The sequence below is a fragment of the Cynara cardunculus genome, assembly GCF_001531365.2.
Source record: "Cynara cardunculus var. scolymus isolate 2C chromosome LG 10, CcrdV1, whole genome shotgun sequence".
Classification (NCBI taxonomy): Eukaryota; Viridiplantae; Streptophyta; class Magnoliopsida; order Asterales; family Asteraceae; genus Cynara; species Cynara cardunculus.
The window spans coordinates 508,043-523,278 of NC_037537.1; the positions used below are offsets into that span (position 1 = coordinate 508,043).

The following is a 15,236-nucleotide window of genomic DNA, read 5'->3' on the forward strand; positions in this document are numbered from 1 at the left end:
GATTTATTCAAATTTGAATATTTTTACCCCCCCTCTCTTATTTTAACATATGTCATGAAAGATCGTGTGAGACATGAAGGGGTCGTTTACCAAACATTTGTCCAGTAAGTGTTTATCAATAAAATTTAACACTATTAATTATTTAATGAGCAAGATTTTAGTTCATCAAAACGACACTGTATGCAACAATTCATCCGGTAAACGCTTACCGTGATAAGAGTTGATCGCCATCATTTACCGGGTAAAATTCATGGTCTTTGTCTCGTTCTTACCAGGTAAAATTCTTAGTCCTTATCATATTCATTCGATGAGATAATGTAATTTGATAAACGTTTACAAGAGCAAATGTTTAGTAAACGACCCCGAAATTATGGTAAGAAGTATGAAAATAGATCTGAATCTTTTAAGTATAAGAATAAATTTAAACCCTAATCACTTTTAATCTCGTATTGTGTAAATGTTGACATTCAATTATAATATATATATAAATCCTCTAAATTTGGCAGATTCTCACAAAAAATTCTCCAAATTTGATGGTATCCTTTCTGTTTTTCTCTCTCTCAAACATAAACACCAAGATTACGATTCCAGAATGTGAATTCTTCTTCAACTTTTGACCTAACGCCTTTTACCCACAATTAATCTCTTCCGCTTCAGACTATCTCATCTTCTTGTTGTTTCTTCCATTGATCATTCCCCTTTTCGTGATTTCGAGCGCTCAAATCGAATCGATTTCACGATTTTGGTGAGTGAATTTCGTTGATATTCTTTTCGATATCATCTAGTTAAAATCGGGGGTTTTTTGTTTTGTTATGGTTTTTTTTTTATCGATTATACATAAATGCGAGTAATTTTGTACACGTAGTTTGAGAATTTGGGATTCATCGTATGGAAAAGGTGGGTGCAAGCTGAACAATTATTGAAATTTCGCCGATTTAACCTGTAAATGGCGAGACTGTGTTTGAATGTATATGCATTGGGTTTATTTGATTCGTTGACTCGGGAAGTTGACCTGAGTCAACCATCCTATTTTAGTTTTAAAGCGCTTTGTTGTGGTCGTTTTCCTTTATTATTATTTGAATCTGGTATTTTTTTTCTCTCTTAGTTGCTAGAAAGTGTATGCAGTTATAATTTTTTTCTACAGAAGTTCTTTTAGAAAGAGTCCAGAAACCTTACCTAGGGTGAGATTTTTGCTGTCTTCACATTGAGGCCACTTGGAGGGTTTCTCTAGAAAATGTTCATAACCCATTTGATATGGATCAAGAAAGTAACTTGAAGACAATATTACTTGAGGTTGGTGCAATGTCTTGCAGAATCACTGTTGGTTCATTCATAAACACTCACATTGAGTTTTGGGTTTGGAGAGACAAAAATAATAATTACCAAGTCAACATATAATACTTTTGGGTGAGATATACTGGGCTGGTTTGATCTGGTCTCTCCAAGTTACTGTTAGGGAAAGTTTTAAGTTGTAGTTTCTTCCTCAAATGTAGTATCTTTTGGTTCTCAATGATACCCAATTTGGCTTTATACTCTAGCTGCTCAAAACCTCATAGGATATCTTTGTCTAATGATGCCTATGCATTCAGATGTTTATATAACATTGGTGTAAATTATCTTTATCCAATTATATAACTAATTTTCCTTGATTTATGTGACCTAACAAAGTTATTTTCCAGATTTCTGTTACTTGATTTAACAATGTTTGATGCATTGTATCAGATTGTATCATTGATGCTTCCATGGTCAATGATTTAGAAATCCACTTCAAAATCAAGTTTTATTGATTGGGCGAGTCAGTGAACTCCAATATTGGATGTCTGATAACAAGAATGATAGCATGCCATACATTGATTGTGAAAGAATTACAGAATTTTTCCAATTCAATTAGGGTTCAGTTTTAAATAAAAAGAAAAGCAATACATGATTTGTTAATCGGTTGTGCACCTTAGAAGAATTGTTGATTTCATCGTCCATGTATTGGATGAACCAGTGCTATTGGCTGTTTCCGTTTTTCTAAATGTGATTTGTGCAATTTTTGTTTTGGCAGTAAAGATGGAGGTGCTAATTCAAAAAGAAAATCAAGTGAGTAGATACACTACTACGGAAATGAATGTGAAACAAAAAGTATCGGCCAGTGCTCTTAGACATGGAAGAAAGAGAAAGGTCCAAGAGCTCATGAATTCTCAAAAAGGGCATGATCAGGGGTTGTCAATGAAAAGGACAAGAACTCCTATCCAGAAAGAAACTAAAACTTCTCGTGGTCGGAGCATCATCCCAAATGACAGTAGTTCCGTCAAAAGATGTTTTTCTGGTGAATCTGAAGAGAATGAAGCAGATGTACAAATCAGGAAGGACTCACTCATACCACACACGAAAAATTCGATCAAGACAGCAAGAACTTGTGGAATCAAAAGATTTTACGGGAAATCAAAATGCTCCTCAAGCAAGAAAACTTTTGTGAATGTCAAAAATGATGCCAGTGACTCTGATGCGGATTATAATGAGGAAGAAGATGACTATGACGACTTCACTCTTTATTCATCATGTAGAAGATCAAAACCTACAAAATATAAAGGAAGGCAGGCTAAAGATTGCAGAGCTTCAAATGAAAAACTAACCTCAAAAAAAAGCAAAGGTGATTCAAACAAGAAAGAAACTTCAAATGGTAAGCAATCCGCAAGAACTAGCTACTGGGAAGAAAACCAAGAGGAAGAGGAACTCATGGATTGCAAACAGAGCAAACAAAATGATGTTAATAGTAGCCCACATGATGAACGGATCTCGAGAAGGCGTCGTACTGTTTCTGATAAGAACAAACTTGTTGAAAATGGTTTTTACTATGGGGAATGGGAAGATGAAGAAGAAGAAAACGAATACATCAATGGAGATGATGAAGAAGAAAGCGAGTACGCCAATGAAGATGATAAAGAAGAAAATGAATACGCCAGTGAAGATGAGGTAGAAGAAGAAGACAACAATGCTGGTGTTGGTGATGAGATTGAAGATGAAAATGTATTTTCGGCATCAGTGGAACGTCATAAGTTGAACAATGTTGAGAGAAATGGAAGTTTGAAAGACAGGAAAGTGGAAACTGATATTGAATTCATAGAAGAGAAAAAACAAATGTCTTTTGTGAAATCTAATCCTAGTAGAAGCAGTAGTTCAAATGATACAAAAATGAAAAGAAGACCAAGGGGATCAGGGGATTGTAATTCTGCTTCATCAGGTGGCAGTACTAGTACCGCTAACAACATGAAGGTACATATTCTCTCTTTGACCCTCTTCACATATATATTTGGTAGGTTTTCTCTCATATTCAGCACTAAATCTACCAGGATAAGAAAAATGGAAAGGAGCGTTTGAAGTGTCATCAATGTAAGAGAAATGATAGAAAGATCGTTGTTCCCTGCACTGAATGTAAAGAAACACTATACTGTGTCCAGTGCATCAAGCAATGGTAACCGTACTGACACCCCCCCCCCCCTTTCAAAGCATTAGTCCTTACTGTTTTGAGTTTCTTGGTCCTAATGTGACATGATAATGTCTTCCAGTTTTGAGTTTCTTGGTCCTAATGTGACATGATAATGTCTTCCTTGTCAACAATTCTATTTCTTGACAGGTATCCTCAATTCTCAGAAGAAGATATTGCAGAATTATGCCCCTTTTGCCGTGGAAACTGCAATTGCAACTTGTGCTTACACTCAAATTTTAAGGTTCGCTCTGTGTTCTGCAAATAGGAAAGTGTCATAGAAGCCAGAAGGTCATGTTCTAACCATCTTATTTTGACACTTTCTGATTACCAGATGTCAAATATAGATCTCACTGATGCTGAGAAGTTGCAGCATCTTCACTATCTAATTAACTCACTCCTCCCATTTCTGACCCAAATTCGTGAAGAACAACTTGAGGAGATAACTGTGGAAGCGCTTATTCAAGGTAATCATTGAAAAGCAAATCTGGATGACCTCTTCTTTTCCATTTGATATAAATTTTTGTAACTAAGTGAAGATGCTCCTGTGGTATTCAGGTGTATCTGAGTCTTCAATTACAATAGGGCAGACTAGCTGTCACAACGATGAACGTGTCTATTGGTAATTTTCTTGTAAATATCTCTATATAAGTAAATGACTAAATTGTTTTCAACTATTTTAATTCTGTGCCCATTGTTTTCATGGAGCAGTAACCACTGTTCAACATCGATCATTGATCTTCATCGAAGTTGTCCAAAATGTTCATACGAGCTATGCCTTAGTTGCTGTCGTGAGATACGGAAAAATGATCTTCTTAGTCAAAGAAAAGTAGACTTTGGGTACTTTGATAGAGGTTTTGATTATATTCATGGGGGAGACCTGGTACAAGATTCATTTCATGAAAATAATCCAACTAGCCGCTGTGATCCCGTGATTAACTGGGTAGCTGAAGATGATGGGATTTTGTTTTGCGCCCCAAAAGAAATGGGTGGATGCGGTGACTGTGTATTGGAGCTCAAGCGTATCCTACAAAAGGACTGGATTTCAACCTTGGAAGCAAAAGCAGAGGGTATATTGAATAAACTAAGAATTGATCAACCAAGCATTCTACCAAATTCTTTCACAACTGGTGGCAAGACATATCTCAAAGCGGCCAACAGAGAAGAATCAGATGATAACTACCTGTACTGGCCTGCTTCTGAAGATGTCCTAACAGGCGAGGAGCTCATTCGCTTTCGTAGCCACTGGTCTAAAGGTGAACCAGTAATTGTCAGGAAGGTCTTAGAGCAAACAACTGGTTTAAGCTGGGAGCCCATGGTTATGTGGCGTGCATTATGTGAGCATCTGGACCCAAATGTCAGTTCGAAGATGTCACAAGTGAAGGCTATAGACTGCTTGGCTGATTGTGAGGTAATTCTGGCTTCTCTTTTGTGGTGGTGTTGCAGCCAACTATTACTTTTTATTTCAAATGTTCCTTGGCAAGTAGCTCACCTTTGAAGTATTGACCAATCTAATATTGTTTTCTATTTTTTCATTTGAAGTGGTATCTATGTTGGAAATTAATGACTGGACAACATGTTATTTTGTACTCTATTGAGTCGTTGGCTTTTTGAAATCCATCTTTTTTTGGAATATGCAGGTTGAAATCAGTACTAGGAAATTTTTTAAAGGTTATATAGAGGGAAGACAATATGTGAATTCCTGGCCGGAGATGCTCAAGCTGAAGGATTGGCCCCCGTCTGATAAGTTCGAGGACCTTCTACCACGTCATTGTGATGAATTTGTTAGTGCACTGCCTTTCCCAGTGTATACTGATCCAAGGGCAGGGTTTCTAAATCTTGCTGTCAAGTTACCACCAAGTGTCCTTAAACCTGATCTGGGTCCAAAGACATATATTGCATACGGAATAGCTGAAGAACTCGGAAGAGGGGATTCCGTGACTAAACTTCATTGTGATATGTCAGATGCCGTATGATTTCATATTTTCTTTGTCATTCCTAAATATACATAGCATATGTCACCATCATCATGTATCAGCTTTAATGTATCTATTGTTGCCAGGTGAATGTATTGACACACACCGCTGAAGTATCAAGAAGTGATAATCAGAAGTTAGCAATAAGAGAGTTAAAGAGAAGACACAGAGCTCAAGATGAAAGTGAGAGGAGTGGAATATTTTCTAGATGTGCTGATGAATTGTGCGTAAAGAAAGATGAATGTACTTCTTCAAACGAGGGGGAAGAGTCTGATCATGTTGTAAGCACAACCAAAGAAGCTTTTAAGAGGAATCAACCAAGTGGAGTTTCAGTGGATAAACATACTGCATGCAGTTTGCGTGATTTTTCTCCACAAGAATATGCAGAAGAAACAGGTAGTGCTCTTTGGGACATCTTCCGACGAGCAGACGTGCCAAAGTTACAGGAATATCTAAGGAAGCACTCCAAAGAATTTCGACATACATATTGCTGTCCTGTTGATCAAGTATGTCTGCATACAATTTGCTAGATGTGGATTTTTTAAAATAATTCTCATATTGCTTACTTCTTGAAATTTTGTAGTAATCAACTAACATATACTACAAGATTTTTTTTGGCGTAACCCTTGAGGCTTGAGTGGTCTTGTGCAGGTTTATCACCCAATTCATGATCAAACCTTTTACCTGACATTGGAGCATAAAAGGAGGCTAAAAGAGGAATATGGTTAGTAGTTACCAAGTTTGTTTCTGCCATATATTTTCATAAACTGTAAGTAATGAGATGATTGTTAATCTTTAGGTATAGAACCCTGGACATTTGAACAAAGGCTGGGAGAGGCAGTTTTTATTCCTGCAGGATGTCCACACCAAGTGCGAAATCTCAAGGTAAGGTTCCTCTTTCCTTTCCATTTTCTATAACCAGTTCCCTTCCCTTCTTTCCTCCAGTTACCTCTCTCTCTCTCATGCATTAGTTCATACGATTATTTGCCAATTGTTGTGTGTGATGAAGGTAACCCGTTTTTTTAGCATAAGGAATCTAGTACAATTATGGAAATTCACATGGGGTGAACACATCATGCCTGTCATGAAATCCTGAATACATAGGAACTATAAATATGATGCTAAGAGCATGTAGATTGGCTTGTATACTATTGAAAAGATACAAGCAAGTCAGTATCTAGGTGTTCTTATTTGGTTTCTCTCAGAAGTTGGTTGACGTACATCTTTGACTCTTGGAGTCCCGTAGATATTGGTCGGTATCCCTCCTTTATTTACTTTATTTGCCATTTTTCTCTCTCTCAAGCTTCTCTCAAATCTCATTCTTGAATGGCATGATCTGAGTGCTCTAGGTGGTAATTTTTGAGCCACTGTATTGGTTGTCGCTGCAGCTGTCACTATGCCCAACACATTGATGTTGTGTGAAATCTCTAATTTGATGACTGAAACACAAACACCCTGAACATTTGTTACATGTTTTCTGACAAGTTATTTCTAGTGTGCTAGGATATTGATTTCTTGTTCATAACTCATGTAACAAATCAAGAGGGACTGAAAAATACTAATGTTGGGAAGTTGAGCATGTTGCTCATGGGGTTCATGTATTGGTTAATGAGGGATTCTGATGTACTTGTTAGGGCCTAATCATCTTCATGCAAACGTCTAGCTTTCTAAGATGCTAGAAATGGGAAATGAGGGCTAGAATGATTAATAGGCATGCCATTTTCAATCAGTTTCATGGTGTTGACATCATTCCTTCAGCTCCTTTCTTTGTTACCTACAGAAGATTCTCTCATTTGTAGTTCACGCATGCTCTTCTAATCTGGACATCCCATGGAAGCGTCTCCTTCCATACCTACGGTATTGTTATTATTGTTGTTTATCACCTAAATTTTTACAGATTTTACCCTTCTAAACCATCTAATTCAAATAGTTTTTATCTATGCTTGATAAAAACAATTTCTTGACCTTCATTGTGGTCCTACATTTGTTCCATCAACAAAAAACAATTCTTTTAACATTTTTGGTATCTAGAAATGGCTAGTGATTGTTGCTCAAGGTAATTTACAATCAGAAGGGAAAAGGGCTGATCTTATAGAAAGCCAGGTGTAAAAGATACACCCCCCCCCCAATTAACTCGACAATGTCAGTAATTGATTGAAGTCTCATGGTAGCTTAGAACAATAGAGGAGCTTTCGTTGGAGATACAAAAGGATTTATAGTCTCACAGTTTTGATACTATTAGATAGTTGAATAGAAAATGGCTTGCGAATGGGATACTGTAGTCGAAATAACAAAAAAGGGACATAGTTTATAGGATAGTTGAAAAGAAAAAAGCAATGATTAACTACTAAAAGAAAAGAGGAAATAAATATAAATTGCTCATTTCATACGGAGAAGCCTATGTATGCACAAGGATTAAGAAAAAAGAGTTGCTGAAATGCAGAATTTGTTAAATACGACATGTTCAGATAGCTTGGAGGACAATTCATTGCAGTTGAAATGAAAGGGTTGCTACTAGTAAGTTGGAGTTGTAACTTGTGGGAATGATATAAATATGTATGAGAAATTTATTTAGAAGGTAGGTTCTAGGAAGTACAAAGAAACGAACTTGGTTTTTATGCTTTGCATAAATAAAACACCCAGATCTCTATGGTTTGGCTACTCTAGTTGGCTTTGCCTTTAGCATCTTATTGTGTCGTCACAAGTCCTCATCAATCATGTTGCAAGTTGCTCGTTACATAGTGTCATCATCACTTGACATCGTTAGTCAACCACTTCCAATGTCGGCATCATTAGCATCTCAAGCGAATACAAAGAAGGGGCAGCAAGAATTTTTTAATTTATATGTCTCAACGCTTTGGTCTTTATCTACACCTCCAAGATACATCAAACAAGCATTGGTGTATGAATATTACTGCAATGCTTTTTGTGTCAGTTTTTTAGTACTTCCATATTTGAGGTAGAAACTTACTAAATGGAGGGATGATTGATGGGTAAAGTAAGCTTAATGCAAAAAAATAATGTTAGAGAATATTATGATAAGTTTTAGTATCTATAACCAAACCAAACCAAAGGGAGGGGTGAGGGGTGAGATATATTCAGACTTGACCTCTATTCCAAAGGATAGAGCGATAGTTTCCTTGAAGACCCCTGACTTGTGCCAAATTGTGAGCGAAAAGGAAATAAGAGCTGAGGCTAGTAAGTAGTAAGCAACAAAAAAAACAAAGAAAAAATAGGCACACTGAAACATAAAATGCGACAAAAAACACAAATCCCTCCAACTCTCGCATGGCTCTAATAACCTACCCTGTAGCTCCTTAACCCTCCCCTATCCCACCCTCAGCCTCTGTACTCTCTTCATCCCATCCACATTAACTAAAGTTCCCTACACTTGGTATCTTACCTTAGTCCTACTTTAGCAAGAACTCCTATAAGAGGTCATAAATCCTTGGACCGTTCTCATCATTCATCAATTGCTCTTCTCACGTCCTCCTCAGTCAATCCCTCCCCCTCGACCATCATGCTTTCTACTAGCACTCTCCTCACTGTGTTGTAGTCGCTATAAACTGTCTAAACCATCCAATCTTCCCTCTCAACTTTTCTATGTTGGGCACAACTCCCAACTCAGCCTGAAGAACCTCATTCAGTATGCCTAACATGGTCCGGTCATGGGACTATCTAAGCAACCTCAATTATGTAACTTCTAACTTCCTCTTACATGCCTTCTTTGTCACCTACAACATATTTTTGTTGTTGTTTGGATAACAATCTACATGTGTTGTCAGGATAATATTATCTTTAGTTATACTATTTATAGGTTGTGATTCTTGGTTGTGGAGATGGAGGAACAATATTGTGTGTAATGTTTCTTTTTTGAGTGATCATGCACAACTTTTGAAGCTTCCGTCTAGGGTGTCACTTTGTGGTTCCTTTTGTTATTCTCCAAATCCCTTTTCTTTTTTGTCTACTTAATTTTGATGTTATAGTTTTCAACTAAATATTGGTTAGCGTTTCATATACTTAGTAGGTTGTTAATTACCGTATTTTTTGTTGGTTTTTAGATGCTCTTGTCTTTGGAATATGACACAAGCTTAGGAATTCATAGATTGTTTTGTAAGTATTTAAAGGCATCCTTAGTGCATATTTTGGTCTACAATCAAGAATACCGTCTTCGTTCTTGAAGCTATTTGCAAAGCACTCTATCTTCTCCTATTAACTAACACCACTATTAGAGTGATTGTCATGAAAGGAAGTCCTTACCTGTCGCTTCCCGTCATCGGAAAGATACTTATCTTTTTTGGTGGGAAGTATTCTAATGTACTTTCATCTTGGATGAACTAACTTCTATTTGGTATAACATCTAAGATGCTTTCGTCTTGGATACAATACTCATCTTAGATGTAAATCATGTATAAAATATTATAACCTATGGTTTACCGAGTTAGAATGATGTGTCAAATATCATATTCACCATTCATAAATCACGAACATGTACTTCAAATCATCTAACGTGCATTAGTGAAGATAACGAGATCTCGCTTGTATCTGTGTTTCTTGAAAATTTTGATCATGTGACAAGTCACCTTTTGTTGTATCAAGTATGGAGGTGATTCTATCACATATATTTTGGGTAGTTTTTCGCCGAATCTTTTTGATGCATACTTCAATGGGAGTATTCATGTAGTTATTTTAGTATGTTATGTTTTCATTCATAAATTATTGAGGAGAATAGGTTTTGGGCTTTGATACAAATGCAAGCAAAACATAAACGAGTGCTCGTCGAGCGATCATGATAAAAGACAATAAAGTTCTTTATTTTACTCATCATGAGATGAAATGGATGATGAAGTCGTTGAGAAGGTAGCAATGAGCAACTTTTGCAAAGCAAGCTTCAGACACCTTAATATCGTTCAAGGAAAAGTTGTTTAAAAGGCAAAACTTCAAACATTATGACGTGAATATGAACTCTTACAATAGAATCTTTWCRAACTTTACCCTAGTGTACAATCAAGGAGAAGAACATACATAAACCCTTTAGCACAAAAGATCTTGTGATCATTGAAAGCACATTTCGAGTCTATCAAGGAAAAGTTGTTTAAAAGGCAAAACTTCAAACATTATGACGTGAATATGAACTCTTACAATAGAATCTTTBCDAACTTTACCCTAGTGTACAATCAAGGAGAAGAACATACATAAACCCTTTAGCACAAAAGATCTTGTGATCATTGAAAGCACATTTCGAGTCTATCAAGGTGACCATTGAAGAAGCTCATGGGAGTTATCCAAAATGATTGTTATCCATCTCGCATGCTGCAAGCTTAGGATCAACCCTTGAATTGGAAGTGCATCAAGAAATACTTTGCAAGGCAAGTTCTTGTTTTAAAAAATCAAGGATAACATATAAATAAGCACATACTGGGAAGGAGCATGTGATCATTGAATACACATTTCAAGTTTATCATGGTGACCATTGAAGAAACTGATGAGTTATCCAAGACGATTGTTATCCATCTGGCATGCTGTAAGCTTATGAGAACCCATGAATTTGAAGTGTGCCAAGAAATACTATAGAAGACAAGCTCTTGTTTTGACAAATCAAGGAGAAGAATATGCAATTAAGCACATAGCGGAAAAGAGCTTGTGATCATTGATATAGCACATTCCAAGTTTATCATGGCGATGATCGAAGAAGCTCATGAGCTATCCAAGATGATCGTCATCCATCTAGCATGTTGCAAGCTTTGGACAACCAATGAATTGCAAGTGCATCAAGAAATATTGTACAAGACAAGTTCTTGTTTTGACAAATCAAGGAGAAGAACATACAATATAAACACATAGCTGAAAGGAGTGGATCATTGACAGCACATTTCAAGTTCTTCATGGTGACGATTGGAGACACTAATGAGTTATCCAAGATTGTTATTTATATAGCAGTTGCAAGCTTATGACAACCTCTAAATCGGGAGTGCATTAAGAAATACCTTTAAAGGTTAACGTGTTGGTGCACCAAAACCAAAGGAGTTGGTTAGTGTACCAAAGTATTTTACGACATGATGGTTTTTACTACAACAAATAAGGTTATGGTTATACAATTATCACATACAATCCAAACAACGACCACGAAAGATGGAATTCAATTGTCAAGAGAACTCAAATAGCAAAGGTTGTTGATGTGGTAGAGGAAAGTTTGATAAATCTAACACATTGATTCATGTCACATATGTGGATACTCTCCTAGCATGTACATAAAGAAACAAGGGAGTATGGACACCATGTCTCCAAGTACACAAGACTCATGGCGTACAAGAAAGTGAAGATGGACGCCTTAGCCTCTTCATGGTTATCGTACCTAACGAGATATCAAACTGCATCATATGATCCCTTGATATTGGTTATACAAGCCATATGTGCTAGAGGACGTCTTTGTGAATCTCGATAAGTTAATTCACTTGAAGGAAAAGTATGTGAAAATAATCATGATGTTTGTGATAGGAAATAATGGACTTCATCACGTTGAAAGTGAAGATCACATGTATGTCTGAGAGTAGTCTAAAGATATCAAATCACTAAACAGGTGTTTGGTTTACATAATATTTTTGGAAGAAATGAAATATGTCCAGAGGAATTGAATTCTACGGGATTTGAGATGAAATTGAATCTAGTTTGATCACGTGTTTGGTTGTCAAAGAATGAAATGCAATTCTATACGGTTTCTGTTTCGTTCTCTAAATGTAGTTTTGGAATTAGAATGCAAATAATGATAAATGATAGTTTTACTCTAATAATATTTTTGCAATTTCTTGTTTAGTTAAATACATATTTGAAACTTAATCATAAATACTAGTATAATTATTTAAATGTTACTTGTTAGAAATCTAGAAATGATCATTTATTATTTAATGTTTGAAGAACGGTTCTTTAGCCATTTGAACATTCTTTAATAGAATGGAATTGAGCTATGTTGGCTTACTAGGAATGGAAGATTTGTGCATTCGTAGAATTTGGGGGATTTTGGTGGAACCGAGTTCCAACTATGTTGCAAATCAATGCCTAATAAATTTGGTCAATGGAATTGGCCACTCCAATTCCATGGGATTCTCATGAAGGTAAATGGGAAATTTTCTTGTGTGATGACCACTTTTCTTTCTTGAGAGAAGATACCCTTGCTCAGGCCAGATCGACAAAGAATCGTGTGTTTAGCTGTTTATCTACCATCGTGTTTCAAGGTGGTATAACTTTTTGGTTCGAGATGCACAAAAAAGCACAAGTTCGGCGTCTGGTATAGCCTGAAAAGCTCAGGCCCAATAAAGCTGATCATGCTAACTTTTTTTTTCTCCCAAGGATTGCTTAAGGCTCACTCGGAAAAGCTTTGTATGAAAAGCCCGGAAAATTCTAGTCTAAAAAGCCTGAAAATCCCGGCCTGAAAAAGCTCGTTCATGACCTATTTCAACCCCAAAGATAGTCCTGTCACAAGCCTAAAAATGCCTAAACTGTTTTTATGCTTTCGGAAGAACAGGCTTGGAAGGCCCGTGCCTAAGCTTGAAAAAGCTCGGTTCTGCATCTCTGTTATCAATTTATATTTTTGTTGAAGCGTTTTTTTGAAACCATGTCTTTATGCATTTGCTATCCAAATATCAAAAAGATAGTCCATGTATCACCATGTTTTGTCCAACTCAAGCACAATTCTTGATCGCAAGGTTTTAAAGAACGGAAACTAGCCTCAAGTCGTTTTCTTCTTGGGCACATGAGGCATAAGCCTCGAGGCGATCGAAGCGTAAGCCCCAAAAAAACATATTATGTCATGACGTGCCACAAGCTTAACGTAACATGCCACAGGCTTAACGTAGCATGCCACAAACATCTATGTCCGTTTGAACCACGATGCTAGACATATTTGTTGTCTCTCTCCCATTACCAGCAAAATTAAGTTCTCTTTGCCGGTCGGTTGGAGTTCTTAGACCGGCCAAAACACTATTTTAGCTTACAATTGGAGTTGCTCTAATCCATTAAACTCTAACTCATCAAAAATCGGGCCTCACAAATTATTGAATGCCTCACACTTGTAAGGCGTATATCATCAAGACAATAAAAGGCCCTGCTTCTGGCGTTCTTTAAAATGCTTGATCGTATTGCCACTGTAAATGTTGCTTGGGTGCATTATTTTTTCATGTGTAAGCTCAATGTGGAATTCCTTGAGCCATAAGTAGATGTCAACATTTTTGCATCGATTTTGTTTTTGTTTCCTATCAAGTATCAACTATGATGTGGTTGTAATTTTCCAAAACTGCAACTTTACGACCATTGTTTGTAGTAACTTCAATATTTTGGGATGCGGTTATGGGGTGGAAGATTTACAAATGTTGCTAGGAAAAAACTAGAGCAAAAAATTTATTAAGATAAGAAAATGATTGAATAGCAAATTATTGAGAGAATGTTGAGGGATTGAGAGAATGTTGTGAAAAAGACTGAAATCATTCCATATTTATACAAATACCCAAAGAAATGGATTTCGTGTAATGCCTAATGACTTGGGATCATGCAAGACCACGTTGTTTTCATTGGACTCGTGAGACTATATAAACAACACTAAACCTTCACAACAGAACACTATGAATGTTTGTTTTTGTTGTGAAGGTTCGGTTTATTTTTGTACCTTCACAACATGTTATTTTGATGTTTCAGTGTAATTTTGTAGTCTCACAGGTCTCACTGTGAACGCAACTCAATGCCCATTTGTCATTTAACATCTTTGAAATGCCCAAAAAGCATAAAAGGACATTGAAAAACTAAAAAAAACACAAAACTAGTCATTAGGGAATCAAACGTTGGATATATTGAAGAAAATATGAAATTTGTGTTCGAATATAAATGGCTAAATATGCGAAATTGTTTTAATTTTTTCCCTGGAAAGATTGGCCTCCAATAAGAAAAAATATTACAATCATACAGACTTGATCTTTGAAGCCACTCCATTACACCCACATTCTCCAAAAGGCTTAACTCATATTTCTTCACTCTGACACAGAGTGTCACGAGTACGAGTGCAAGAAATAAGACGTAATACTTAATTGCATCTTGATCGAGGCGCATTGAAACCAAAGCCTTGTACTCCTTTTATAGGCATGGGCTCACTCTACTTTTCGTTGCTCCACCTACATGGAACATGCTTTTTGCAAGGAAAAATAAAAACCGACAACCACTTTTAATGCATCAATGATTTGTAAAAACTTTGAGAACCAAAGCCTTAGACTTCTTTTGCAGGCATAGAATCCATTTCATTTTTTGTTGCTTCACCTATGTGCAACATGCTTTCATGGCCAACAGACCGATAACTTTGGACGGATTAGTGATGGGTACTTGATGCTTCATATAGTTTTAAGAGTTTTACCAAATTGCTATGGAAAAACATGGAGGATCCTTAATTCTCACAAGAATAATCATCTCGTGCTTCTTTTCTTGTAGTCATGTACCAAAGTTGCCGTGGACTTTGTTTCTCCAGAGAACATAAAAGAATGTATCCGACTAACAGAAGAGTTCCGTAAGCTGCCCATAAATCACAGAGCCAGAGAAGACAAGCTAGAGGTAACATAAATGATACTTTTTGTTGGTTCTTGGTTCATGTAAAAAATTCAAGAAATATGATACTTTTTGTTGTACAGATAAAGAAAATGATCCTGCATGCTATGCATCAAGCCGTTACTGATTATGAGGAGTTAAACGACTGCCCAGATAATGTAGGGTAACGGGTATTGGTAACGGCAGTGTCCTATGCCACCCCCCAC

General features: G+C 36.5%; 1 protein-coding gene across 2 annotated transcripts; it reads left to right on the plus strand.

The window, feature by feature from the left end:
* The first annotated feature begins 502 nt into the window (after positions 1-502).
* On the plus strand, positions 503-15,203 carry LOC112519070 (lysine-specific demethylase JMJ25-like). 2 transcript variants are annotated; one of them, XM_025127031.1, is made up of 13 exons: positions 503-745; positions 2,051-3,261; positions 3,339-3,460; positions 3,623-3,716; positions 3,807-3,939; positions 4,031-4,094; positions 4,184-4,883; positions 5,113-5,442; positions 5,535-5,954; positions 6,100-6,172; positions 6,248-6,333; positions 14,917-15,036; positions 15,114-15,203. In XM_025127031.1, the coding sequence occupies exons 2-13, from the start codon at positions 2,056-2,058 to the stop codon at positions 15,195-15,197; spliced, it is 3,432 nt and encodes a 1,143-aa protein (XP_024982799.1). In that variant the 5' UTR covers positions 503-745; positions 2,051-2,055; the 3' UTR covers positions 15,198-15,203. The 2 variants fall into 2 exon arrangements, with proteins under 2 accessions (XP_024982799.1, XP_024982800.1); XM_025127032.1 differs by having other exon boundaries at positions 521-745; positions 2,056-3,261.
* Positions 15,204-15,236: the final 33 nt, after the last annotated feature.